The sequence below is a fragment of the Bos taurus genome, chromosome 21 (assembly GCF_002263795.3).
Source record: "Bos taurus isolate L1 Dominette 01449 registration number 42190680 breed Hereford chromosome 21, ARS-UCD2.0, whole genome shotgun sequence".
NCBI classification, from domain to species: Eukaryota; Metazoa; Chordata; class Mammalia; order Artiodactyla; family Bovidae; genus Bos; species Bos taurus.
The window spans coordinates 29,067,489-29,094,411 of record NC_037348.1 but is presented as its reverse complement, the minus strand read 5'-3'; the positions used below and the strand labels follow the sequence as shown (position 1 = coordinate 29,094,411).

The 26,923-nt window shown below is 51.8% G+C and overlaps 1 protein-coding gene across 4 annotated transcripts in view; it reads right to left on the bottom strand.

The window, feature by feature from the left end:
- The window catches only part of PCSK6 (proprotein convertase subtilisin/kexin type 6), a 211,276-nt gene that overhangs the window by 49,250 nt on the left and 135,103 nt on the right, over positions 1–26,923 (bottom strand). For all 4 annotated transcript variants that reach the window (XM_059879305.1, XM_024982014.2, XM_024982015.2 and 1 more), the window contains 5 exons: positions 17,039–17,211; positions 11,616–11,828; positions 8,119–8,219; positions 3,627–3,730; positions 1,447–1,564 (listed from right to left, as the gene is read on the bottom strand). In XM_059879305.1, the coding sequence (XP_059735288.1) occupies positions 1,447–1,564; positions 3,627–3,730; positions 8,119–8,219; positions 11,616–11,828; positions 17,039–17,211 (709 nt within the window). The remainder of the gene's footprint in view (positions 1–1,446; positions 1,565–3,626; positions 3,731–8,118; positions 8,220–11,615; positions 11,829–17,038; positions 17,212–26,923) is intronic.

The window sequence follows — 26,923 nt, the reverse complement described above, 5'->3', positions numbered from 1 at the left end:
ATCTTAAAACTATTTCTGGCAGGAGAAGAATGCTTCATTCAGGAGCCGCCCGACGGGGAGGCCAGTGGGAGGGAAGGGCTGCAGCCCGGACGCAGCCCCGGGCAGGCGTCACGTAACCTGGAGCCTGAGGACCTGTGAGCTAGGCATCTCCCAACCAACCATGTGGAAGAATGCGACAGGCCTCCTCAGGCTCAGGGAACCTTCTACTTTCTTCTGAATAGGACAGTCTAAGGCTCCCCAGAGAAAGCGATGCCTTCCAGCGTCAAGAGTGAGATCTATCTGCTGGCCGACCAGCTGGTCAGGCCTGGAGGGACGAGCTGACAGTCAGTCTTCACCATCAGCATCAGGAGGGAAATGTAATTTTTCCAAAGCTCCCACTGTGTGGTATTCATCCAACAAATACTTTCTGAATTCCTACTGCACACAAGGCATCAACAAAAAGTACTTCTCTGAAAATTTTATCGCAAAAGGGCATATTATAAGAAGTGGATGCCTTCAAGGAAAAGGCGACCTCAGAGAGTGATCTATATTTGTTGACAAAGCAATCACCTCATCATTTTTTTAAAAAACACACATTTTCCAAAGGTTATAAATGCTAGAAAAGAATGCATCTCATTCTTCCATTCTTCATCAGATTTTAAGGCCTAGAGAAACACTCTAAAAAAGGGTAAAAGGGACAGTGGCAACGCAGAATTCAGGAGGATCATCTGAGCCTAATGGAACAGGGTTCTTGCCATTTTGATTACTTGACAGCTGAAAATTTTAAAACAAAAATTTTAATGAACAAATGCAACTGACTGAGAATAACTTACACAAAGGGCAGTGCTCAACCTTGGCAGGAAGGTGAAGTCAGGACTCTGCGAAACATGGTTCAAGGCAGGTTAAACCCCAGCGCTTAAACCTTCCAGTCATCGGAGCCCAAACACAGCGACACACTGGTGTTCCCTAGACACCAGACCCTGCCTGCAACAGAGGAGCAGCAGGGCTGCCATCCTGGACCCTGGGGCAGGTGCCATTGCTGCCCGTCACCCCCGCTGGCAGGGCAGTGCCCTCCTCTGGGAGCTCCGCTAAATACACGCTAAGAATTTCCAGTCCTCGTTAGGGGCTCAGGCTGAGGGAGCAACAGATAAAAGGGAACGACATCAACAGTGAAAGGCCTCGAAACAGTTCTGGAGTGAGAAGCGATTCCTCTACCTGTCTCATAATCCACAGGAAAAAAAGGCAGACACATATCCAGATGCACCACAAGTGTGCGCACACACATGCACACACGTGTATGCATGAAAGTATACACACACACGTACACACATACACACACACACACTGGCGCACGCACATGTGTCCCCATCGACAAGCACAGGAATGCACGTGTGAACATCTACCCCCACCCCCACCCCCCAAATGCCCACCAGCAGGGCCCAGTGTACGTGCAGGAGCCGAGCTCACCTGGGTCTCTTGTCAGTGATGGCGACACAGGTGTGCTGCGGGGGCACTGCCATCCATTTCTTGGCCTCCACGACCAGGGCATCTGCATCCACCAGGCCAAATCCATAGAGGTGGCTAACTGAAAAGACAGGGCCTTCAGACCCAGCCCCCCTATGCCCAGGGATGGCTGCCTCTGTCCCCTCATAGCTGCAGGGGCCACAGCCAGCTCCAGAGTGCCCTGGCTGCAGCCCCTGCCCCCACAAGGATGCACCAGGGTCCCGGCAGCCTTACTCTCTGGACAGAACTCTTTCAGACCAGGAGTGAGGGCCAGAAAATGTGTCCCGTCTGGGTGCAAAGTGAAAGAAATGCTGGGAGGGCCTAGAACTTTCTTTCTGTTAGATGAGGACCAGTTTCTTTAGATTAAAGGGAATTCTTGGCATCTGTGCTCCCAAAAGAGCCCCTTGGACTGCAAGGAGATCAAACCAGTCCATCCGAAAGGAAATCAGTCCTGAATTCATTGGAAGGACTGATGCTGAAGCTGAAACTCCAATACTTTGGCCACCTGATGGGAAGAACTGTCTCACTGGAAAAGACCCTGATGCTGGGAAAGACTGAGGGCAGGAGGAGAAGGGGACAACAGAGGATGAGATGGCTGGATGGCATCAACTTGATGGGCATGAGTTTGAGCAAGCTCTGGGAGTTGGTGATGGACAGGGAAGCCTGGAGTACTGCAGTCCATGGGTTGCAAAGAGTCAGATATGACTGAGCGATTGAACTGAACTGTGCTCCCTGAGTCTTGAACCAGATGAGAAAAACAAGACCCAAGATGCTGTGGCTCACGCAAACATGCGTGCAGTAGACAATCAAACAAGGCTCCGCTCTTCTCTTTTTCCATTTGCTTTTCCTGTGGAATTTCCAGGGCGTCCGGGGAAAGTAGCATTGTCCAGTACACAGGCTGGCCTGAGTCAGTGTTTAATCTGGCCATGCAGGGGAGTTTCAGAGTTAGGAGGCAAGGTTAAAAACTAGATACAACCCCTGTTCCTACTAATTAGGCCAAAACTGAAATGTAGGTCAGCTCCTGTTACAGTGAACCATCACCACCAACATCCCTGTAAGACAAGGATGCATCAGGTCCAGCCAACCTCCTCATTAAAGGAATGTCTCTTGGAACTTGGGGTGACAATGCTTGACCTATATTTTACAGAGAGGAATGTCAGGCTTGGTGTCAAAATAGTTGGATCTGACCCTAAAAAAGGGAAAATGTTCTCCTTAATATACCATGGCTAAATGTAAATCATTTTCAAGTGTCTCTGGTAACAAGCAAGACAGACAAATCCAGGAGCATACTCCTATCACCACCTGCTCAAGAGGCCTTCACATACCTGGCTGCAAGCCCGACCATGGGCTGAGCTCACGGTACCTGGGTCAGCCCCAAGCTGTGATGGCAGACAGCCCTTTTAAAACACAAGGACTTGCTGACAGAAGTTCTACAGTTAGAAAGGAATTCACATAACCGTCTCAGTGTCTTCACTGCACAGATGTGGAAACTTAGGGAAAGCTACTCAGGGCTAACAGTGCAAGTTGCCCTCAGGTGGCATGTAAGCAAACTTCATTTATTATGATTGGCATCAAGCTCATGAATGACTGGGGGGCTTCCCTGGTGGCTCAGGTGGTAAAGAATCTGTCTGCAATACAAGAGACCTGGGTTTGATCCCTGGGTCGGGAAGATCCCCTGGAGAAGGGAATAACAACCCACTCCAGTATTCTTGCCTGGAGAATTCCATGGACAGAGGAGTCCAGTGGAGCACAGTCCATGGGGTCACAAAGAGTGGGACACGACTGAGCTAATAACACACACACATGACTGACTAGATGTAATGCAGTTTTCTTTTAGAATATATTCCTTTGTGTAAAAAAAAAATAGGCAAAAATTTAAAGAGAACCATGAAGTCAGTATCGGTACTGGGGCCCCTGACATGGCAAAGGTCATGAGGTTTAGGGAGCCCAATACTCAAGTGACTGTAGGTACTCTGCTTAAACTACTAAGTTCGCACTCCTCATTCTTGTCACACACAATTACTGTTGTCTGGGGGTTTTTTTGGTGAGAAATCCATGTTCCCCCATACAGGCTCTGGAAGGTCACCCACAGGCTCTGCCCGGATGGCACCTGGCCCTGCCCAGCCCCCGAGTCTCGGCCGCACCTTTATGACCGGCACCGTTCACCTTCCAGTCGTTTGCTTTGAGGTGGGCCGGCCTGGACGTCTTCACCAGCAAGTGCTGGACGTCCCTCCAGGTCAGCTGGCTGCTGCAATGACACAAGGACAGACAGCTGCACTCACATCAGTTAGCAATGCCGACCGCCAGGTCCATCGGAGGCGGGGCATTGGGGGCTGGCCTCGCTCCTGTACTTGAGGAGGCCCCAAGACACTACCACTTGGCAAGGGTAGATGTCACACCCTCTCGGTCAAGAATCAATTTTGATCCTCGAAGCCTGAGATAAGACGGTGCAGCAGGTGACCTGACACCTGGGGAAGTCCAGCCTTGGGCCACAATCCCCCTGAATCCATGAGATGACGGCACTGTGTGTTAGCATGTGGTGGGAAAACCTGGGCTGGTCTGCACCCCGTGAGGGAGTGCTCTGTGTACTGGGGCACGCCAGCCATTTCCTGTCCATACCCCACTCCCAGGACTACTGGCCACACATTAGAATTTGAGATTCTAGATACTCTACCTTTACGATATATGCATTCTGGTGTGGAGTACAGGCACTTTGTTAAAGAACACTTGCCTACTACAAAAAATGCAGATAAGATATCCTTGCCTGCCTTTTCAACACTTCTCAACACAAGCTCTCAAGACCCCTCTGTCCACAGTGCTAGGACTGCGTCACCGACAAGAGCAGACCCAGTCTTCGACGTCTCCTCCTCAACAGCACCTGCCTGACCAGTCCTCACAAACATCCTTCCAACTGCCTGCTCTTTGTGTGTTTGAAAACATATATAACGTGAAATGCACCATCTTAATGGTTCTTAGACATACAGTCAGTGCCATTAAATACATTCCCTGTGCTGTGCAGTCATCACCACCGTTCACCTCCAGAGCTTGATCATCTTAAGCCACCGAACCTCTACACCCATCAAGCACTAACCCCCCTTCCTCCTCCCATCCCTGGCCCCTACTCCCACCACCTTCCATCTGTGAATCCGAGGACTCCAGGTGCCTTACATGAGTGGAGTCATGTGGGATTTGACCCTCTGTGACTGACTCAGTTCATGCAGTGTGATGCCCTTGCTGCTGCAGGGGTCAGGTCTCCTTCCTTCTCTGTGGCTGCACAGACCACACTAACCTATTGATGGATGCCTGAGGCACTTCCACCTTTTGCTATTGAGTAACGATGCTACAACATGGCCATAAAACCATTTATTTGAGCCCCTGCTTTGATCCCTGTGGGTGCACACCCACAAGTGTAATTGTTGGATCACATGGTAATTCTTTAATTTTTTTGAAGAGCCATTACAGTTTTTTAACAGTAGCTGCACTGTTTTACTTTCCCAACAAATGTCCCCTCTTTACCTGCGAGACATTCATCTGTAGCTTGGGTCCTGGGGGGGTGTGTCCTCCTCCCTGGGGGCTCTCACTCCCCGGTCCTAGCCCTGGCCTCCTCTGACTTCACCACATTCTCTCCACTGTGCTTGTCCCTGGCCAGATATTGGCCTCCTGGCTGCCTCATCGCAACTGCTTCCATTGGTCCAGTTTCCAGATTTTCCTTGGCACAAACTGACCTGCCATCCCCTCATCCACGGCCCCACCTGAGGACCACAGCCAGCCTCACTGTCAGAGGAGGACCTGCGGCCCCAGATGCCCAGGGCCACGTCCTCTGGCAGACAGGTGGGTATAGACCACACCTCTGACAGAGAGGCCAGGTGCAGGACATGACCCCTGCTGGAGAGTTTAGGGACAGGTCACGCCCCCTGGAGGAGAGGTCAGGCACAGACCATGCCCTCTGGTGGAGAGGGGACAAAGGTCATGCCCTCTGGCAGAGAGGGGGCCACAGGCCGCACTCTCTGGCGTAGAGGCCAGGCACGGACCATGCCCTCTGGTGGAGAGGGGGCATAGTCCGCACCTCCTGGTGGAGAGGCCAGGCATAGACCACATCCTCTGGTGGAGAGGGGGCAGACCACGCCCTCTGGTGGAGAGGGAGCACAGACCACACCCTCCGGCAGTGAGGTTGGGCGCAGACTCCTCCCCCTGACAGAAAGACCGGGCACAGGCTCTGCAGTCCAGATGGCAGATGTGGCCACAGCTCATCCTTGCTTGTTTGGGCTGGTCCCTGCTCATGACTGGAGAAGGCAATGTCAACCCACTCCAGTATTCTTGCCTGGAAAATCCCATGGACGGAGGAGCCTGGTAGGCTGCAGTCCATGGGGTCACTACAAGTCGGACATGACTAAGCGATTTCCCTTTCACTTTTCACTTTCAAGCACTGGAGAAGGAAATGGCAACCCACTCCAGTGTTCTTGCCTGGAGAATCCCAGGGATGGCGGAGCCTGGTGGGCTGCCATCTATGGGATCGCACAGAATTGGACACTACTGAAGTGACTTCACAGCAGCAGCAGCAGCTGCTCATGACCGTGGGGCCCACAAAGATGCAGAATGCCTCCCCTCGCCCTGGAAGCTCAGCATAAGGCACCAGGAAGCCTGGGCTTCAGTGCTGACGACAGAGGGTCCAGAAAGGGAGGCTGTGAGAAACTATTTTCCTAGGGGGAAACCCACCTCGTTTCTGATGATAGAAATAAAGTCGCACTCACAGTTGTATGGAAACATATCTAAGAAATGGTGTTGGACATGGTTTCTCATGAAGAAGGGACTGATGTGACATTCCAAAATGGCCCTGAACTCCCGGCTGACCCTCGGGGCTGTTCTCGCACACTAGGCTCTTCCTTCATCTTGTCATGTGCTGCCTGCTAGCCTCCTGCCGGAGAGCTTCTCTCCTCTCCTGGGCGACCTGGCTTTGCCAGGAAGACACTGCACACATGAGCAGCGGTCTTGGCCCTGGAGCCTCCAAAGCCCCTCAGCTGAGGCTGGCAGCATGCCCGTTACAGCTCCTTCCTCCCTTGACCAATCCTTGCACTTACACGCTCTAAGTGGACGCTGTGTCCAGTGATGCCTGCCATCTGTAAAATTCTGAGGATGGGCTACAATGATGAGGAGATAGCGATCAGGGAGTTCGTGAGTCCACAGGCCAGGTTTAATGGAACGAGTGGCACAAAACAGGGTTTGTTTTCTATATATCCTCAGCTAACAAAATTCCTTGCATGTTTCCAAAAAGGGAGGAAAGAAAATATAAAACAATGAATCACTAAGTATGTGAATGCAACTTTCCACACAAGTAACTATTTAGTATTTTAAAATGAGCCCCAGGACACAGAAGTTAAAATTTTGGCTTGAAAATCAAACATACCTGTTTCTTTGTAAAATGGGTAGCATTTGAGTTTTATGCTTTTTCTCCTGATGTGAATCAACAAACAAAACACACATAATTAGATGGACTCAGCAACCCAAACACAACTTCTTACAATCTCATCTGCAGCAAATGACTCTTTCAAAGCCACAGGTTGTTGCTGGGAGCCACTGTTGATGTTTAAACTAAAACCTGTTTGATTCTATGACCGTATGTAAAGTGGACCCATCCAACACATGGCAATTTTGGGGTTTTTATGTGGCTTGAAGCAGATAAAGCATCACCACTCACGAACCCCCTTGACAGAGGGCAGCTGTATTGACCTAAAGTGTGATCTGGGGTGTAGTGCAGGCTTGAGGTTTGCGCCCACCAGCTCCCTGTGCCCCTATGAAGGCAGGAGGCTGTGAGCTTGAAAAAGGGAGAGACAGGAAGGAGCCTCTTGACTCCTATTAAGGACGGCCTGAAAAAGGAAGACATCTGGACATCTGCTGTGACATGGGCAAACCTGGAAGACACTGTGCTGAGTGACGGACAAACACTCTGTGACTCCACTCATTTGAAAGCCCGGAAGAGTCAGACTCAAAGACAGAGAACACAGCTGTGGTCGCCAGCTGTGTCCCTTCCCCAAAGTCACACGTGGAAACCAGACCCCCAGGACCTCAGATGTAACTGCCTATGGAGATGGGATCATAAAGAGGTTGTTAAGGTGAAATGGGGTCCATACGGTAGGCCGTGATCCAGGGTAACTGGTGTCCTTATGAAAGGATCTAAACACATACATGACAAGGAAGCCTGGTGTGCTACAGTCCATGGGGTCATAAAGAGTCAGACACAACTAAGTGACTGAACAACAAACACACACATTCAAAGAAGGCCACGTGAGGACATGGGGAGAAGATGACGCACCAAGGAGAGAAGCCTCAGAGGAAACCAGCCCTGAGACACTCAGTTAGACCTCGGGCCCTGGGACTGTGAGACGGAGCATCTCCTGTCTAAGCTCTGTCTGTGTGATTTTTTGCAGCAGAGCTGTCTTTTGGGGACAGGAGCTGTTTGGACAAAGAGGGACGTCCTGCAGGAGGTGGTGGAGACAATCATACAACAGTGAATATGCTTCATCAACTACACACTTAAAATGGCTTAAATGGTAAATTTTACATTATGTGTATTTTGATACATTAAACACTTTTTAAAAAAGAAGAAAGGTAAAGAAGGGAAGGCAGGTAAGAACTTACTTTGCTTCCAAGGCCAAGGCAATGATACCGGCAACCATGGGGGCCGAGACCGAGGTTCCAGTATGGCCGTCTGTGCAGCGCTGACGCAGGTCTGTGGTCACCTGGCGGGGAGGGGAGGTGGGGAAAGCAAGCAGCCAGGTCAGAGGCTGCCCAGGACACTGCCCCAGGCAGGCTGACTTTGACCTAGGGACGGAAGAGGTGCTACGCAGACACATCTCAGGGACAGAGGTTTCCACGGGTCTGGCACCCCCCAGAGCAACAGGCTGACAGTCGGGTGGGGAGATGGGGTCGCAGCCACACACCCACACCTCTGCAGATGTACCCTGAGACTCCACGGAGAGACAGAATGAAACAGAGGGGCCTCCACAGCAAGACTGCTTGCCAGGGCCCCCATCAATGACCCCAAAGTCACCCCAACTTCAGAGCAGTGTAAAAGACACGCAGGCGCCAGGTGGCCCAGAGAGCATCTCTGCTGTGAGCCAGAGGCCGAGGATGGGTCAGAGGTCACAGACCACCCCTACCAGGATGTCCTCCTCGTAGCTGGCAGTGTCCCAAAGCCCCCACCCTGTCTGCTGCAAGAGCTACATGCAGAGCACCCTTGGGCAGGGCACGGACTCTGAGTCTCACCATGGCACGGCCCGACTGCACCCCCCTGAACTGAGGTGGTGACCTCATGGAGGCACAGGCAGGAGACATCTACTATGCTAGGAGGGGGGCTGGCCCTGCAGTGACCCTCATGCTAGTGCAGATGGAGTGAAGGCTGCCACCCAGCCAGCTGTTAAGTCAGGGGTTTATCCTGGATGATCCAGCAGGCCCGACATAATCACAGGCCCTTACATCTGTCAGAGAGATGCGGCTCAAGAAGGACTCGATCTGTGCTGCTAGCTTTTGAGAGGATGCTGGGGATGCAAGCCAGGAAGGTGGGTGGCCCACAGCAGCCAGGAACTGGCCTCGGCAGCCAGCCCATGAGGAGACGGGAGCTCAGTCCTAAAACCACAAGCAACTGAGGTCTGCCAACATGCAGGATGCGTACTGGACAGGCCCTCCTGTTGAGCCTATGGAAAACACGCAGCCCAGCTGACACCTGGACTCAGCCTCGTAAGGCCCAGAAAATAGGCCCGTGGAGGCTGCTGCACTTGTGCCCCCAGAGCTGTGAGATGGCCCAGCTGTGCTGTTTCCAGCTGGGAATCTTGGGATCATTTGTTATGGTGCCAACAGGAGACTAACATACCTGTAACTGCCAGGCTCCAGCCACCCATCTGCAAATCCCTGAGAAAGAATTTCCCCTGTGGGGAGAGTCCAGAGCCTCTTACAAACAGTGTCTTTCCTTTGTCAGGGCTCAGCGAGGTCGACCATCACCCGGAGAGAGGGAGCCCGCGCGGGTCACACACATAGGAAGACTCATGGGGTGCTGGCAGGGACCAGCCTACTCCCCCTCTTCGAACCTGGAGAGGTCAGGGCACCGCGAGGAGGATGCACCCCCTGTGACTCCAGGATCCTCCTCCCAATGGGCTACTGACACACCCTTCCCAGGGCTGCTGGGGAAGCAACACCGGTGCCTGGCACATGCCTGTGCTCAGTCCAAACTGGCAGGAGGGAAATGGGGGTGTCTGGGCAGAAGACCGAGCTTCCAAGAGCAGGGCAGGCCTGGGGCTGGCTCTGCAGCCTCAGAGAAAAGGGTGTGAGCAGAGGAGCCTCCCCTGGCTGGCAGAAGGGGATAGTGGAGCCAGGGTGGGCTGCCCCTTCCTGAGACCCTCTGTGCTGCTGGGGCATGGCGTGGCCGGGGTAATGAGAGTGTGAAGGAGGGACAGGTGCCGTCTCAGCACCAGGCAGTCATTGCCGTCGGCACTCAGTGCACGAGAGCGACAGGGGCCCCAGCTATGCTTGCCATCGGACGCCTGCCCGAACACAGACAAGGGCTGCCGAGCATCCAGCACAGGGCGCGCCCCCTGGCTGGGTCTCTAAGGGACTCAGAGCAAACACCTTGCCTTGGATGAGTTGAAACAAAATCACCTGCCACCCGTGCTACCAGGGAAGGGCCCTGGACAGCAGCTGCCCACTGTTTTCTCCTCCGCCCTCTGCCCAGTGACACACAGTTACTGAACGTCAGGGCTCAGAGAATTCTTCATGAAGAGACGGAGGAATACAGGCATTCTGTAGCTAAGGTGTGTGTTCATGCATGTACACACACACACACACGCACACACATACACACACGCATGCACCGGCTATGTGATTCATTAAGCACACAAAGCTGCAAGCCCTGCTTGCACCATCCCTCTACTCCAGCCCAGGCCTCTGACAGGTCCTAAGTCCAAGCTCAAACCAGCTAGATATTTAAAGCAACAGGACACCATTCAGCATCTCAGCCCCATCCGAGGGGTGCCTGTTCCAGCAGAAAGGAAAGTTAACAACTTAATGAGTACTTTCATGAGCTGGCCAAGGCCAATGCCAGGCTGGCAGCAGAAGGACCGTTGATCCTCCCGGTACTGCAGAGGACAGTGGGCAATGGGAAGCCTCAGGCCCCCACAAGAAAGTATAAAAATGTGCCTGCAAATAACATTTACAGATGTGGCCAGGCAGCAGGAGAAATGAAAAGAAGCCAGGGAGTTTTCAGGTTAAACCACGCCTGGCCAGCTCCAAGGTCTCATTTTTTAGACATCTAAAAACCATCCTAAGGACTGTGCACTTCAATTCTGCATTGACTTCAACTTGAAACCCTCCCCTCCTACCTTTTTTAAAGTATGAAAGCACCTGGGGAAGGAACAAGCATGAACTTTACCCATACACTAAATTAAAAGCTATTTCTAAAAGATAAACTACACTGATTTATGTTCGTTGAAGCCACTGCAGCAGACAAAACCACTCTCAACCTAAAGGGTGTAGAAAAGTCCTTTTGTGAGGAAGGGAACACCCAAGACTCTTGGATTTCTAAAATGTTTCAGCGTAGAGCCAAGACTTTCTCTCCTTCTGTTTTACACGTGGAAATTGAACGGGCCAGTTGGACCCCAAGCAATGTGACCGCAGAATTTAGAAAGCTAAAAAAAGACACTGTGGTGAGAATGCACCCCATTCTTACAGGGTATTTTTAGACCCCCCGAGCCAGAGAGGGTTTTAATTGATATTCTGTGCCAAAATTAGAAAGGCAGGGTCCGAGGGAGGCTGCCAAGGGCCTGGGGTTTACCTCCAGGCACAACCAGTTCCTTGATGGCGAGGCTGAATGCGGCTGAGTCCGAACTGCCCTAACGGCCTCCTGGCCGGGAACCCTGCCCTCCTCGAGCCCCGGGAGGACTCATGGGACCAGGAGAAGGAGCCGTTCCCCCTGGGAACCCCCTCTGGACTCATGGGACCATGACCAGGAGACCCCACTCCCCAGGGCCCCCTGAGGCCTCGTGGGACAAGAGCAGGAGTCACCGCTCCCTGGGGCCCCTGAGGACTCATGAGACCAGGGGCAGGAGCATCCCCCTCCCACCCCCGAGACCCTTCTCCGGACTCACAATTCTGCGCTCGTAGAAGGCCCCGCTGCTGTAGGTGGTGGCCAGGGTGGACGCACACTCCTCCAGGTACCAGGGCCTGTGGCCGTTCTCGGTTGTGCTGCTCACGGAGATGGTGTAGACGCTATTGGTGTAGCCATCGCAGGAGCAGTGGTCCCCCTCACGGCCGCCGTTCCCCGATGCCCAGACAAAAATGGAGCCCAGGCCTTGCCGGCCCTGGATGGGAGGGTGGGGACAGGTGTCAGCCCTCACTGGACGCCCCTGCTGGCTGGTCTCAGCCTGGCCCAGCACACCTCCCCCAGGAGGAAACTCAGAAGGATGCCACTTGGACCAGATGGGGGCCCCGAGTGTGTAGTTTCTGGGCTTCCTCTTGATGTTAACAGAGTCCTTGGCAAAACTCTGGATCTATCAGAATGACTGGACAGTACTGAGGAGCACTCCCTGCTCTTCAGGGGAAGATGCAGGCCCTCCCGTGACCTGACCTGTCCTGTCCCAGGGCCATGCCAGTGCTTTCCTCTGTGGCAACCCATGGTCATAAACACCACACTGCACCCCACGTACGCTGACATGGGAGCTGATGGATGAATCTAACTTTTCTGAATTGCAAGAGCTAGTCCTGGGAGGGAGGGGATGAAGGTTCTGCAAAACCAGCTGCAGATGCACCCTTCCTGGGGAGCAAGATCCTCGAAAAGCAGGTGGCCCAGGACCTATGGGTCAAGGGCCAGGTGCCAGAATGCCCAGGGCCATCCTAGGAGAGTGCCCCAGGGCCTCCATAGGGCCAACACTGAAGCGCTCAGACTGCCAGCTTGGCCAAGCTCCATCCTCACCCACGGGCCCAACCAGGCTCCTCCAGCCACAGACACCGGCTGAACAAGCACACCAGTGCCAGATGGAGCTGACCCGTTGGTCCAAAGGCAGGACCTGCTAGTGGGTGCAGTTGGCCTCAGAGGGTGGAGCCAACACCCGTCTCCAGATGGGCAGGCGCCCCAGGCTCCTCACCCCCTACCCCCTCATCCAAATATGCAGGAGGAAACCCAGGCTTTCCCCAACTACTGGCCAATTTAAAGGAAGCTTTCAAAGGAATCCTGCAACCCTGGTAGCTGTTTGAAGCCCTGCTTCTGATGGGATGCAGACACGTGACCCTGGCACCCAAGGCCACCTGGGTTAAGGTACCCACCTTCCCCGGAGGCGCCAGGACACCCCACATGTGGACCAAGTGGACCCCAGGGCCCGCCCTCTTGTGCCGGTTTGTCTTCACTCCAACATTCCCGCCAGCTCTAACCTGGGGCTTGAAAGACAGCCCAGCCCCCCGCACAAAGCTGCCTCATCCACTCTTGTTCACACATCTCTGGGGAGTCCTATCCCGGTGGCCAGCACAAAGGGCAGTTGCTAGAAGGACTGAGGACACGGGTTTGTCTGTGCAAGTAACACACACAAAGGTCATACAAAGCAGGAAGAATCCGAATGAAATTCAATCAGAGCCTGTCTCTGATTCTCTCACGCGAATCATCTCTGGACACCTTCACCTTCAGTCCTCACCACACTGCAGGTTACTGATCAAAGGCAGTGGGAGCTACATTCCTACTCCTGCTTTGTAGAGTGCTGCTTACATTTGTAAGCACCCACACTACTCACACCGCCCACACTCATGAGTGCCCACAGTGCCCACACTCATGACCACCCATACTCGTGAGTGCCCACACCACTCACATGGCCTGCACTCGTGAGCGCCCATGCTGTTCACACCACTCACACTTGTGAGCGCCCATTCCACTCACACAGCTCACACTCGTGAGTGTCCACACCGCTCACACTCATGAGCGCCCACACTACTCACATGGCCCACACTGCTCACACTACCTACACAGCTCACATGTGAGAGGACAATGCCTGGGTCTCACTACGTTGCAGGTATGTGCTTGGCTGGTCCAGGTAAGCCCGAGTCTGTGTTTCTAATGAGCTCCCCAGTGATGCTGGCGAACAACAGAGGCCTAAATACCAAAAACTTGCCTCTCCTCACCCTGTACTTTGCAGGGACCCCTGACCCCTGAGTTCTCACAGGCGTCAGAGCATCCAGAGCCTCTCTCCCTTCTGAGAACAGTCTCCTGGAAAAGAGCATGGGAACGGGGCAGAGGAAACACCCAGGGCGGAGGTGTAAGGAACGTCCAAGCTGTCTCTGAGGACTGTGTGTTCACATTCCACATCTTCTGTTCACCTGGAAGCCACGGGGTGGAGGCTCTAGGGCAGTGGTCCCCAACATTTTTGGCACTAGGGACAAGTTTTGTGGAAGATGATTTTTCCAGAGATTGGGGTGGGGGTGGTTTTGGTATGGTTCAAGCACCTTACACTTATTGTGCACTTTATTTCTATTATCATTACATCAGCTCCACCTCAGATCATCAGGCATCAGATCCTGGAGATGGGGACCCTGCTCTAGGGTGAGGACGTGTCAACCCCAGCCGTGAACTTGCACTTCTGTTCAGGAAGACACCACCTCCGCTCCTCAGAATGTGTTTCGGCATCTTGCCAGGGAAGCAGATGGCTCGTCTGTGGGTGTGGAATGCTAGTGAATGCTAGGCACTGGACCCAGCCAGTGCCTTCAGCCACAGTGTGGTAGACTCTCCCATTCTGGGTGACCAGCCACATGAGGACCAATATCCAACACCTCTTTATGCTAAAGTACAGCATCTGATGGTGCCTACCAGAACCTGCACCATCTACCAAAGATGCAGTCGGGTTTTACAGGGGAGGCTGCAGGTGACAAGTGGGGCATCAAGGAGGAAAACAGACGGAAGAATGTGGTTTGGTTTGAGACCATCAAATTTCTAGGAGGATTTTCAGTGACAGCTTCTGACAGTTGCAATTTAAGGTTCCTATGTGACATATTTTATTCAGAAAGACTAAAAAAAAAACAATGCAGTGACCTCAGTATCTCAGGAAACTGACACGAGTGGCAGGAACCACGCGGTCCCTCTGCAGCTTCTGCACTCCTGATGGCTGAATGAGGCCAGCGTGGCTCAGAACTCAGCATGCGGAGCCCTCACAGCTCCCGACACTCCACTCTCTACAGCTCACCTATACACCCGAGAGAGGTCAGGCCCAGACAACCAGCCTGTCTCCTGGAAACAGCTCGTCCTCAGCTCTCAGAATCTTTAGAAATCATCTCATAGAAATGGCCGACACTCAGGATTCACATCTCTCAAAAAGCATCTTCAGGGACGACCCTGGAGGTCCTGTGGCTCTGACTCCGCGCTCCCAATGTAGGGGGCCCGGGTTCGACCCCTGGTTGGGGAACTACATCCTACATGCTACAGCTAAGAGCTCACACCTGCAACTAAACTGCCCATGTGCCACAACTTAGCCCCGGTGTGACCAAGTATGTGAATAAAGAAAATATCTTTAAAAAGCAGCATCTTCCATTCAATAAAAGTGGTCTCTAACTTACACCTAATTTTAGGAGGTTCCCCTTGGTGTCAAGAGTGAGAGCCACATGATCCAGCACACGAGGGATGCTGGAAATTGGGGCAATGAGATCTGTGCATCTGGCAGCGGCTAACGTGCCCGCGCCTGACCTCCCAGCACCCCGTGAGCTTGGCCACTCGCCGAGCTGACTGAAGAGCCTGCACATCTCCTCAGGATCATGAGGATAGAGGAAGACGTCTGTGTCCTTTGTGTAGCTATGGACATGCTGATGTCTACCTGTTCCCCTCTTCTTTTGTCTCATGAGTGTCAGGGTAAGCACAGAGCTGTGAGGGACGTGAGAACGGAGCCCCACTCTGGTCACTCACTTCTCAGACATTCAAGCCCTGAGCGGCCGGGGAGGAGAGAGGGCAGAATAAGAAGCCTCACACTTGTGTACAGTATCACGTGGCCCGGAGCCACCAGACCATGGGGTCTGGGGCTGGGGGTGTTTCAGGAGACAAACACCCCAGCCCCATAGAAGGGAATTAATAGATAGAAAGTGACCAAACTCAGCACATCCAGAAAAGTGACCAGATTGTATTATTCAGACAAAGGAAATCATCAACAAGGGCCTGTGGAGGGGGGCGGGGTGGGGTGCAGAGGGTGGAAAGCCTTGCTTTCAGGACAACCACTGGTACCATCTGACTTGTTAACTATGTATTGACCACACTTTAGTCATGATGCACAGTTTATGATAAAATAATAACTTTAATAATATGGTAAAAGTATATAAATAATAAGATGTGGTTGACCCAGCCCCACTGTCCTATCTCCCACAGGAGAAGTCAGAGGCATAAACCCTGCCTCGGGAGGCCTAGACTTCCAGCTCTAACCTCGCCGGCATTGCCTGGCCACCCAGGGCCACCGGGACACTGACCACAGGCCAGTGTCTACTCCAGGAAGCTGTCCTCGCCCAGAAATCCACTGTGCCCCCTCCTTGTGAGACCTAGGACCCTCTGCCCCAGCTTTCCTAACTCACAAGGACCCAGAACTGACAACCATGGAGTGACTGGGGTGTCCTCCTCTGCCCCCCTTGGCTGATGGGTTGAAGGCCCATGCTCAGGTGTTTGCTCTGACAGCCCCTGGTGGGCTCCACCCAAGATGTCCTAAATGTCTGGGTGGCACACTGGCGGGGAGGGAGCACCATGGAGACCTGATGCCTTGGGGTTGCCAGGTGAGCACACAGCCTGTGATGGACGCACAGAGCTCCAGGATGGGGGTCCTGTGGGCAGGTGGGCTGAGTCCCAGACACCCTTCCACCTGCAGAGCCCCATTAACAGGCCAGGCGGTCAGTCTAGGACCCCCACCACCCAGCTGCACACCCCAAGATGGGGGCTGTCAGGCTGCGAGGCAGAGTCCTGGGGCTGGCAGGTAAGCTGCGGGCACCTTGGGAGCAGCAACTCTGTAATGAAATGACGTCCCTCTGCTCTGGTTTCGTGGGTAGCTGCTACCCTGAGCCCCCACTTGACTTCTCCCTCACTCTAGCCCTGGTCCCACCTCATCCTGTGTCGGGGCTCTCCCTGAGTCACTCCGACTGTGTGTGTGTGATCCTCAAATTTATTTATATATTTATTTAACTGGGGGGAGCGGTATGTAGGGTCTTGCTTCCCTGATCAGGGACAGAACCCCTGCCCTCACACTGCAAGTGTGAAGTCTTAACCACTGGACCTCCGGTGACGTCCCTCAAATTTATTCACTTCTACCTACATGACAAGATTTCTCCTTACTTCTATGTTGGTTACTTAATATGACAGACTGCAAACCAGCATGAAGCTGATCCCTTACTCGTCTCTTAAAGGGTGAGAAGTAGAGCCCTTCAATGCACAGAGAAGATCGTCTTGGGTTTGTAGAATTGCTTTTAATATTATGTTTTTGGCTTCTTTATTCTTTCTGGTTTTTAATTGTTGAGAGCCCTCACTTTGCCCCTCACCCTGCCCTCCCACCGCGGCTCTGGGTCACCACACCTTTCTGATGCCGTGCTCGAAGGCCTGTCTGGCCAGCCGGCCAGGCCCGTCCACCGTCTTGCCATCATCGTCTGGCCCCCAGCTGGCGCTGTAGATGTCGATGTAATTGGGTCTGGTGCCCAGAGACTTGGCCTCCACCACATCGGTCACATCTCCATCCAGCATTCGGATGCCTGAAAGCACAGGCGGATGTGAGAGCTGTGTGGATGCTGGCCCCTCGTGGGCAGGGTTCCCATGTACAACATCGGGCCCCACACTCAGCTGGGACCCCAGCCACTAGCAACTCCCGCCCTGACAGCCTGGAAACCCTGCTTGAACACAATGTCAGAGAAATTCACAGCAGAACAAGAGGGACTCAGACCTGAGCACCATCACAGGTTCAATGATGGCGCCCACAGCCACGTGGGCCCTGGCTAAGGCCTGAGGGAAGGCTGAGGTCACCAGACGTCCGGCTCCTTGTGGCTGGATGGCCTCAAGAGTGAGCAGACACCAACGCAAACTGCTTTACCTGCTGGCTCCACCTGCTCCCCACTCCTTCACCCTCCATGGACCACAGGCTTGTGTTCCCAGGCTCAGGGTTGACCCCCTAACCCCATGCCAGCATATCTGGAGGCAGGACTTTCAGGAGGTTCAGATGCGGTCATGAGGGGCCAGGACAGGACTAGCAGACTCAGGAGAACTGATGGTGAGAGCGTGCCTCTCATCTTCTCTGCCACGTGAGAACACGGATGGCGGTCATCTGCCAGCTGCCACGCTATGGGGCCCTCACGAGAAAGCAGTGGGCTGGCACCTTGAACTTGGGTTTCAGCCCTCCAGAGCTGTGAGCCACAAGGGCCTGTGGTCTGGGCCGCCTGGTCTGTGAGATTTTGTCATGGCTGCCTGAGCGGTTTGGACCCTCAGGTGTCTGGTAGCAAGATGCAGAGCTGCCACCATTGTTCAAGCCTGGATGTGACGGCACAGGACGGGGGGTGGGGGCGGGGTGGACACCTTGTCACCAGCTCCGGAGAGGAGGCCTGGGGAGGAGGCCCCTCACCCATGAAAGGTAGGGGGAACATGGTGCAGGCCACCAGGGAGACCCTGCCCAACCACCTGTTGTAACCAGTTAGTGACCACAGGGCTACCTCATCTCCCTAAGCTTCTGACATCTGCAATGTGCAGTGATGAAAGCTGTCAAATCTGCTGAGGCGCCAAAACATCTAAAAAGATGGTTCATATAACGTGCCTGGCACATGGTAAGTGGCCACTGTGTCAGCAGCTAGTTCTGACCCTATCAGTAAAAACCGGGGCAGTAGACCTACCTCCAGGGGCTGTTAACAATAACTACTTTTTACCTTTATTTTTAAAACATTTACTATTTGACACATGAAGGATTGCCTGGTACACACGTTACAAGCCTATTAAATAAAGCCTGGTACACATGTTAGTTACAAAGCCTACTAAATAAATAACAGACACACATGAACCTCCATCTTGGGAAAATATGAACTTGAACACTTGAGGCCTTGACCCAGGCCTTGACCCAGAAATGTGCATTAGTTTATCCACTGCCTTAACAGTGGGCGCTTTAATATGAGTGGAAGCAGGCTTAAATAACACAGCGTGCACTGGGAATTCATCCTTTGTCAGTTACTTATGTTATAAATACCTTCTCCCAGTTAGTGCCTTGTCTGCTCACTTTGTTTACGATGTCTTTTGATAAATAGAGGTTCTCGGTTTGAATAGAGTAAGAGCCGAATCTTCTTTGGGCTTGTCAGCATCTGTGGAGGATGGACCCTCCGTGCTGTACTTTCTCCTTTCTGATTTCTGGGGGTTGACAGCAGTCAGCATGGCCCCTAAAACCATGCCTCCCGGTCTCCGGTCTGTGTGTCCAGGGCCCGTGTCTCCATGGCTGTGTCACAGATGGGACCTTGGGGCTCTTGGAGCCATGAACACTGAGGAGGGGCCACAACCAGTACAGGATGCTGGCTGCTTCGTGGGGCAAAGATGCAGCCCCGGGGCAAGATGAAGCGCAGAGTGCTTCAGGGGGAAGAGAGCAGGGGCTCGACAGTCCAGGGGTGGAATCACATCCCAGCTGCATCTGGCCTTGGGCCAGGGTCTCACACTCTCTGAGCCCATATTTTCCACAAAACCTGCTGGGGCAGTCGGGAGGATAATATAACATTGGGGCCCTGATGCCCTCTTCTTTCTGAAAAAAAGCAGCTGCTTTCTTCATGTCCTTATCTTTGGCAATGGATTCTCCTGGCAAGAGACCCCGCTGACCATACACACAGCCAAAACCAAACCAGTTCTGTCATCTAGGTGGTGACAGTAGCCTGCCACCCTCAGGCCTCTCCAGGCCAGGGATGGGTGGTGGAATGCCAATGTCTGAACAGGAACAAGATGCCAGGAGACATCCCCCAAGTACATAAAAACAGAAGACCGGAATGCTTCCCGACACCTCTCACATGCCTCCTCCAACCTGGAAGAAGAGTGACTGATGTGTGAGGAAGAAAGCATGACATACTGAGATTTTAATTAAGCATCTGTTTTCCCAACACTGACAAGCTGCCAACAAGGAAAAGGTAAATATTTCCAGTGGAGACCTGCTGTTCCGGTATTAGCATTAAATGCTAATGGCTCTCTGGAAATGCCCAACTGAAGAAAACAGTCATCATTTCTTTAATGAAAAAAAAAAAGATTCATAAACTGTCAGGTACAAAAATAATGTGGACAAACCATCTGGATTTGGTTTGTCCTGGTTGTTGGTGTGCCCACACCTGGGCAGCAGGCTGGGTCCAGGGCTCCCGGAAACGGGACACACGGGGCTGACCCGTCCACTCTGAGGTCCCATTTAGCGAATGAGGTGGGAGAAGTGTGACGAGGAGGATGGGGAGGGGGCTTTGCAGGGCCTGCTGGGCAGCTCAGCCCCTGGCAGAGTCACATCCGGGAAGATTGCACAGCTGGGCTTGCCGCAGTCACCTTTCCACAGACTGACCTGCACCCACAGCAGCCTCACTGTCCTGAAGAACCCGACGAAAGCACTGATTTTATAAGTTTCCTGAGGAAGTTAAAAAAACCACCACAATTTTCTCATAGTGACCCATCCTTCCTCCCTTCCCCTGCTCCTAATTTACAAAAGGGAATGACAACCCACTCCAGTACTCTTGCCTGGAGAATCCCATGGACAGAGGAGCCTGGTGGGCTACACAGAGTCGGACTCAAATGAAGCAACTGAGCACACAGCACATGCAAATCACAGGCTTGTGTGTGATGGGCAAACCCACCCAGGGCCACTGCATCGCCCCTACAAGTGCCCTGCATCCATCCACTTTCACAGGCCAGTGGGAGGCAGGCGGTGCTGGACTTGCAGACAGGGTCTTAAAGGAGTAATTAAGCTGAAGTGAGGTCACATGGGTGTACCCCCCATCCGACAGGCCTGGTGTCCTTCTAAGAGGAAATTCCAATACAGACAACACAGACCAAGGGATGACCACGGGGAGACAGAGATGAGCAGCTATCTGCTGGTCTAGAGACAGGCCTTGGAAGAAACCAGGCCTGCCGACACCTTCACCTTGGACGTTCAGCCTCTAGAGCCGAGAGAAAATGTTTCTGTTGGTGAGCCAAGGAAAAGACAATTGGAAGAACACCCCCTGCCCTCCTCCCTCTCCCCAACAGGAAGTCAGCCATCAGGCCGTCTGGAGGAGGGAAGGGGAGCCTGACGTGGGCCCACTCCTGTCTATTGAGAAGTAATGTGTTTGCCTTCAGCAAATGAATGGCAATGCAAGAGCAATGAACAGCGGCAAGTAAAATTAGATTGTGGCTTCCTGAGTGTGACAAATGGGCCTCCCCAACAAATTTTGTTCATTAATCCTGAGTTTATTTTAGCAATTTCCACAGAGAATTGATTTCATCTTTCTCTCTTTTTCCACTAAAACTACAGTATATTCTGTCCTACCAACAGCCATTCTGGACTGAGGGAGGTTGCAACAGTTGTTTAGAAATGCTGCAAACCTGAAAGGCTTCTGCTCTCATTATGGCCCAAGACAAATAAGATTCTCAGATCTGTAAACATGCCTGCACTGAACAGCCTCCTTCTAAGACCTGGGGCGTGTCTGCGGGACTGGGAGGCACATGTTAACTTGCCACAGGGTTACAGGAAGTGTCCAGACACCACAGCTGACCACCACACCAGGTCTCCCTGGGCTCCTGTTCAGTCCGATATCCCTCATGGTGGAAATGAGGCAGGAGCCAGTGGTGTCCAGTAAACTCTTGGGGTCCTGCACCGTCTTGGGCCCCTGAGAGGAGGCCTCTCCCAGTAGGTCTTGCATGAACCCTGTCTCTTATTTTCTGTATTCTGATGCTTCAGGCCTTGCTGACCCTGCAGGGACTGAACCCCCACACTCCCAGGCTGGCCAGTTCTTGGAGATGGTACAGGAGGCCCCTAGGATGTCTTCCTTCGGCAAACCAGACAATCCAGAGTCCATCCCACAAGCATGTCTTTCATTGGGAGTGGGGGTCTTACCTTCAGGTTACTCTCCACCTGCCCCAGTCACCCCAGGGCCAGGAATCAGACCACCAGGGGCAGCCCCTAAGCCCCAAGCCCTGAAATGATTCAAACTAGTCCATCTTAAGCCTGCTCACCCCTCCTCACTTGTCTTTTATGCAGAAACCACAATAAGGGCTGCAGATCACTGCTTCCCTTGCTCCTTCTGCCTCCAGAGAGACCCTGGAGCCTGCCATGTGTCCCCCATGGCAGCATGACCCATCCTCTTGGGAACTGTGAGTGACAGACTCTGCTCAGGGACCACTGTCTCCTGACCTGTGGGCCTGTCATATCTGAATAATAATGAAAACTCTATTTCAAAACAGGTCACTCTTTCATAATGAGGTTCTGCTGATTTGTCAGAGAACAGTAAAAAGTGGAAGAACCTCAGCAGTGCACTGGAGATTTGAAATCCTGACTGAGTTTCATGGTTTCTGCACCAGGGAGCAGGGTCCAGAGAGCAAAGTAGTTCAATGAGGGCTGGCAGGATGGGACAGGGGACAGCAGGCAGGACAGGGACTTAGCCCCATAGGCAGGGATGTGAGGAGCCCTGAAGGATGTATGTCCTATGACAGGATGCCCTGAGCGGGCCTCTGATGAAGACCAGACGGCAGTGACAAGAAGACAGTCACACCACCCAGCAAGAAGGCCATTGGGCTTGTCACGCAGCTCGGACAGGCTCTGTGTTCTCTCCCTGCCTATCTTTCTCACAAGCCCTCAGGAGTGGAACTGCTTCCACTCAGTGTCTGTGCAGACAACCTCAGAATCGCACATGCAGCCTAGAATCGGCTCACCTGTCATCTGGGGAGGATGGTGTCCATACCTGCCCATCTCCTCCTTCCTAAGGCTCCTCTCAGCCTCGGAGTACCATACCCAGCAGGTGGGGGCCTTTGATGAGAATGTGGGGGCTGTGCTACCCACAGTCATTAAATCCCCCCAAACCTCCCAATGGATTTTAAATTTTCCTGCAGTTAAAAACACACTTGGAGCCTTTGAAGATTAATCTGCAGCTTAAATTGTACTCTTAAAATACTCGTAAGCCTAAACAGCTTAATGGAAATGCTAATGGGACTGAGTTCTGTGAGTCTGAATTAACATAATGAACTAATTTATGGGCAAGGATTAATTTAGCTGTTATGTACTTAGCATTCTCCTGTTTATGAAAGGAAAAGCATGATTCAGTTCCCCCATCAAAACAGGGAACAAAAACACCAGCAGGAATGTGGCTGCTGCTGCTGCTGCACTTGAACTTCCCAGAAACAGTCAACAGGCTGAAAAGGCTCCTGCCCTTTGTCCTTCACGAGGCCTGAGCAGGACACCTTTCAGTTCCAGGGCACCGCCTGCCCCCCAGCAGCCTGGGGATCTGTCCCTCGGGCTGGTGGGCTTTGCTGAGCTGGAGCTGGAGCTGAGCTCCAGGGGCAGGCTGTGCTTCAGGTGACCCCATCCTGCCTCAGGGAAGTGTCTGAGTCCTGCTAAGCATCAGCTCAGGGGAGCAACTCACCAAAAGCCAGATGCCCCCTAAAGTTACGATGGACGTGAGTCTGAGTGAACTCCTGGAGTTGGTGATGGACAGGGAGGCCTGGCGTGCTGGGATTCATGGGGTCGCAAAGAGTCGGACACAACTGAGTGACTGAACTGAACTGAAAGTAAAAAAGGCAAGGGCTTCATCACGCACCCTACAGGTGACCTCACCCAGCAAGTTCTCCTTAGGCCAGGGTGGGGTGGGCATCCTACAGGACATTGGGAGGGGCCCTGAGGCCGGAGGACCCAATGCAGTGGCCTGGCTCACCCTCCATGTCTGGGAGGGGCTCTCAAGGAACCAGCCAGGAGGGCTCTGTCCGGAACTCACCTGGCAGGTGAGACACTGATTACGATGAGCTGAAGGCTGGTGGGTGCAAGTCTGAGCCCACCCACCACCACTGCCAACCAGAAGCAGACAGGGACAGAGCGATGGGGAACACTGAGCACAGGGCTAAAATTAAAAAAAAAAAAAAAGGTTAAGACAGTGAGAGAATAAAGACAGCGAGGAGAAAGGGGTGTGGAGGGCTCGCCATCCTCTCTCTGTGACTTCCCAGGTTGACCCAGTTATCCCAGGAAGGATGGAGAGCGCGGCTTAGAACATATGAGTCTGGAAGAGAGAAGCAAGGCCCAGTTACCTTTGGAAGAAATGTGAATGCAGCCAAGGAGAAGGATTCACATGCCCACTGTGGACCACGGACCCTTTCTATCTGCTCTGCGCCGCCTCACGGGCATGGTGGCAACAGTCCTCACCGGTCACCACTGCAGCACCAGGAGCCACAGCTGCAAAGGGCCGACCTTGGCTTAACACCAGGGGCCTGAGCTCACATGTCGGCTCTGCCAGCAGCAGTGGTGTGGACCCAGACGTAGCAGGCAAGCCTCCTCTCTGACTGTCAGTCTCGCCTGGTGTGAAGCAACTGTACTAACACCCAGCTCCAAGCGTCATTCTGAGGACCAGATGCACAGATGACTATGTGTGTTGGTGCAGCATCTGGTAACTAATGGCAACCAGTGACAGCACTGAGCGCCATCACAATAAAAATACCGATTGGCCAGATGACGAAGGGAAATTGAGCCCCTGGTCCACCTCTACTCAGGGCCCTAGAAATAACAGAAGCAAGAAAAGAAACGAATAAAACAGTAACAGCCCTGGAAAACAAGGGACAGGAGGAGGAGGTGGGGTGGGAGGCTGCGGCGGGGGGTGTAGTGGCAGTGGTGGTGGTGAGGGGATGGGGTGGAGCGGGGTGGGCGAGGGGGTGGGGTGGTTAGGGTTAGGTCCTGCCATGTCAGAGGGTTAGGGTTGGGGTTAGGGTTAGGTGGGTGGGATAGCCACCTCCCCTCTGGGCTGCCAGTGGGCAGCAGCAGGCTTCATTCAGTCTGACACCAAGGACGAGGGCACCAAGGCTGGACGGGGAGAACAAAGTGGGCAATTCGGGGGGCCAGTACCACCTTGCCAGACTCCAGCATCTTCTCTCAATAGTCAACAGAACAGCCAGACAGAAAGTTGGCAAGGATGTGGAAGAACTCATCACTACTAACAATCAATAGGGTCTCACTTCTAGAACATTCTACCCAACAAGAGAATACACATCCTTGTCAAGTGTGTGCATAAGACTATCAAGATAGATTCACCCCTGACCTCAATGAATCTAGGAGAACTGAACTCCTATCCAAGTGTGTTCCACAACCACGAGGGTCTCTAACTTGGACTCTAACTAGTAACCAATGGCAGAAAGAGAACAGAGCATCTCCAAACAGCTGGAAACAAAACAACACGCTCTTAAATAATCTATGAGCCCAAAAGGAAGTATCAACGGTAAAACCAAACATTGAACTGAATGAAAAGGCAAATACAACATATCAAAATCTGTGAGACATGGCTAAACTTTCTGCTATGAGAGGGATTTATGGCACCACTGTTTACATCAGAGAAGAGGAAAACATCTCAAATCAATAACGGAAGCATCCACTTCAAGATCCTAGAAAAAGACTTCGCGAAGCCCAAAGCAAGAGGAAGAGAGGAAGCATAAAGACGGGAGCAGAAAATGATGAGGTTGAAAACAGAAAAACACTAGAGAAAATAAGCATAACAAAGAGCCGGTTTTCTAAAAAGATTACTAAAACTTGGTAAACTTCAAGTATGAATGACTTAAAAAAAGGGGGGGGTGGGAAGACACAAATTACCAACATTAGGAATTAAACAAAATATAACCACAGACTCTACTGCACCAAAAGTGCAATAAGAGAATACTACAAACAACTCTACACAAATAAATGTGACAAGTGAGATGAAACGGGCCACCTCCTCACAACATACAAATTACCACAATTCTTGCCCGGGAAATCGCATGGACAGAGGAGCCTGGAGGGCTACAGTCCACAAAAACTCGGACACAATAGAGCATATGTGCACTGCACTCAGTATGAAACAGACAATTTGAACAGCTCTGTAACTTTTCAAGAAATTTAGTTTGTAATTAAAAAAAAAAAATCTCCCCCCAAAAGAGATTTTTTAGGTCAGAAGAATCTATTAGTAGTTAAAGAATTAACACCAATTCTACACAATCACTTTCAGAACATAAAAGGGAGGGAACAATTCTCAATTCACTTACTGAAGCTAGGACTGCCCTGATACTAAGATCAAACACAGTGTAAAGAGAGAGAGAGAGAAAAATTACAAACCAAGACTCCTCATGAACATAAAAACCCTTTACAAAATATTAGCAAATGGGTTTCAGTAATGTATCAAAAAGGAAAAGAAAACATCATGGCCAAGTGGGGCTTACTCTACAGACAATACTGGATCAATATTCAGAAACCAATATAACCCACCATGCTATGTTAAGTCACTTCAGTCGTGTCCGACTCTGTGCGACCCCATAGACGGCAGCCCACCAGGCTCCCCCGTCCCTGGGATTCTCCAGGCAAGAGCACTGGAGTGGGTTGCCATTGCCTTCTCCAATGCATGAAAGTGAAAAGTGAAAGTGAAGTCGCTCAGTCATGTCCGACTCTTAGCGACCCCATGGATTGCAGCCTAACAGGCTCCTCCGTCCATGGGATTTTCCAGGCAAGAGTACTGGAGTGGGGTGCCATTGCCTTCTCCGATAACCCACCATACTAACAAGCTAAAGAAAAATCACATAAAACATGTCACTCGATGAGGAAAAGGTGGTGACAAAATTTTACACCCATGCATTCTTTAAAAAATTCAAAAACTGTGAATAGAAGGGAGCATAATGAACTTCCTAAAAAAACATTTACAAAAAAATTATTCTTAATGTAAAGGTCCAGACCTTGTTCCTAAGGTCAGGAACAAGGCAAGGATGTCTGCTCTTGGCCGGAAGTTGTAACCATGGTGATAAACCAAGAGAAGGAAATAAAAGGCACATGGATTAAAAAGAAGAAATAAAATTGCCCCAATTTGCAGATAAAAGTATCAAGTATAAAAATAATCTATACCTAGAACTAATAATAAAGTTTAGAAAGGTTGCAGGATACAAGATTAACATGCAACAAACATTTGTATTTCTGTATGTTAACAATGAACACACGAATGTCAAAGAAAAACAATGACTTTTATCATCATTTAAATAAAATGAAATAGATATAAACCTAACCAAACATGTATAGAACTTGCATGGCGAAAGCTTCATGGTGCTGACGAAAGAAATCAAAGATATAAATAAATGAAGAGACATATTGTGTTCATAAACATAGTAAAGAGGTCAATTCTCCCAATTAACATACAGGTTTAACACAATTCCTACCAAAACCCCAGCAAGATTTTTTGCTAGATACTGACAAAATACTGGTAAAACTTGTACAGAACGGCGAAAGAATTAGGA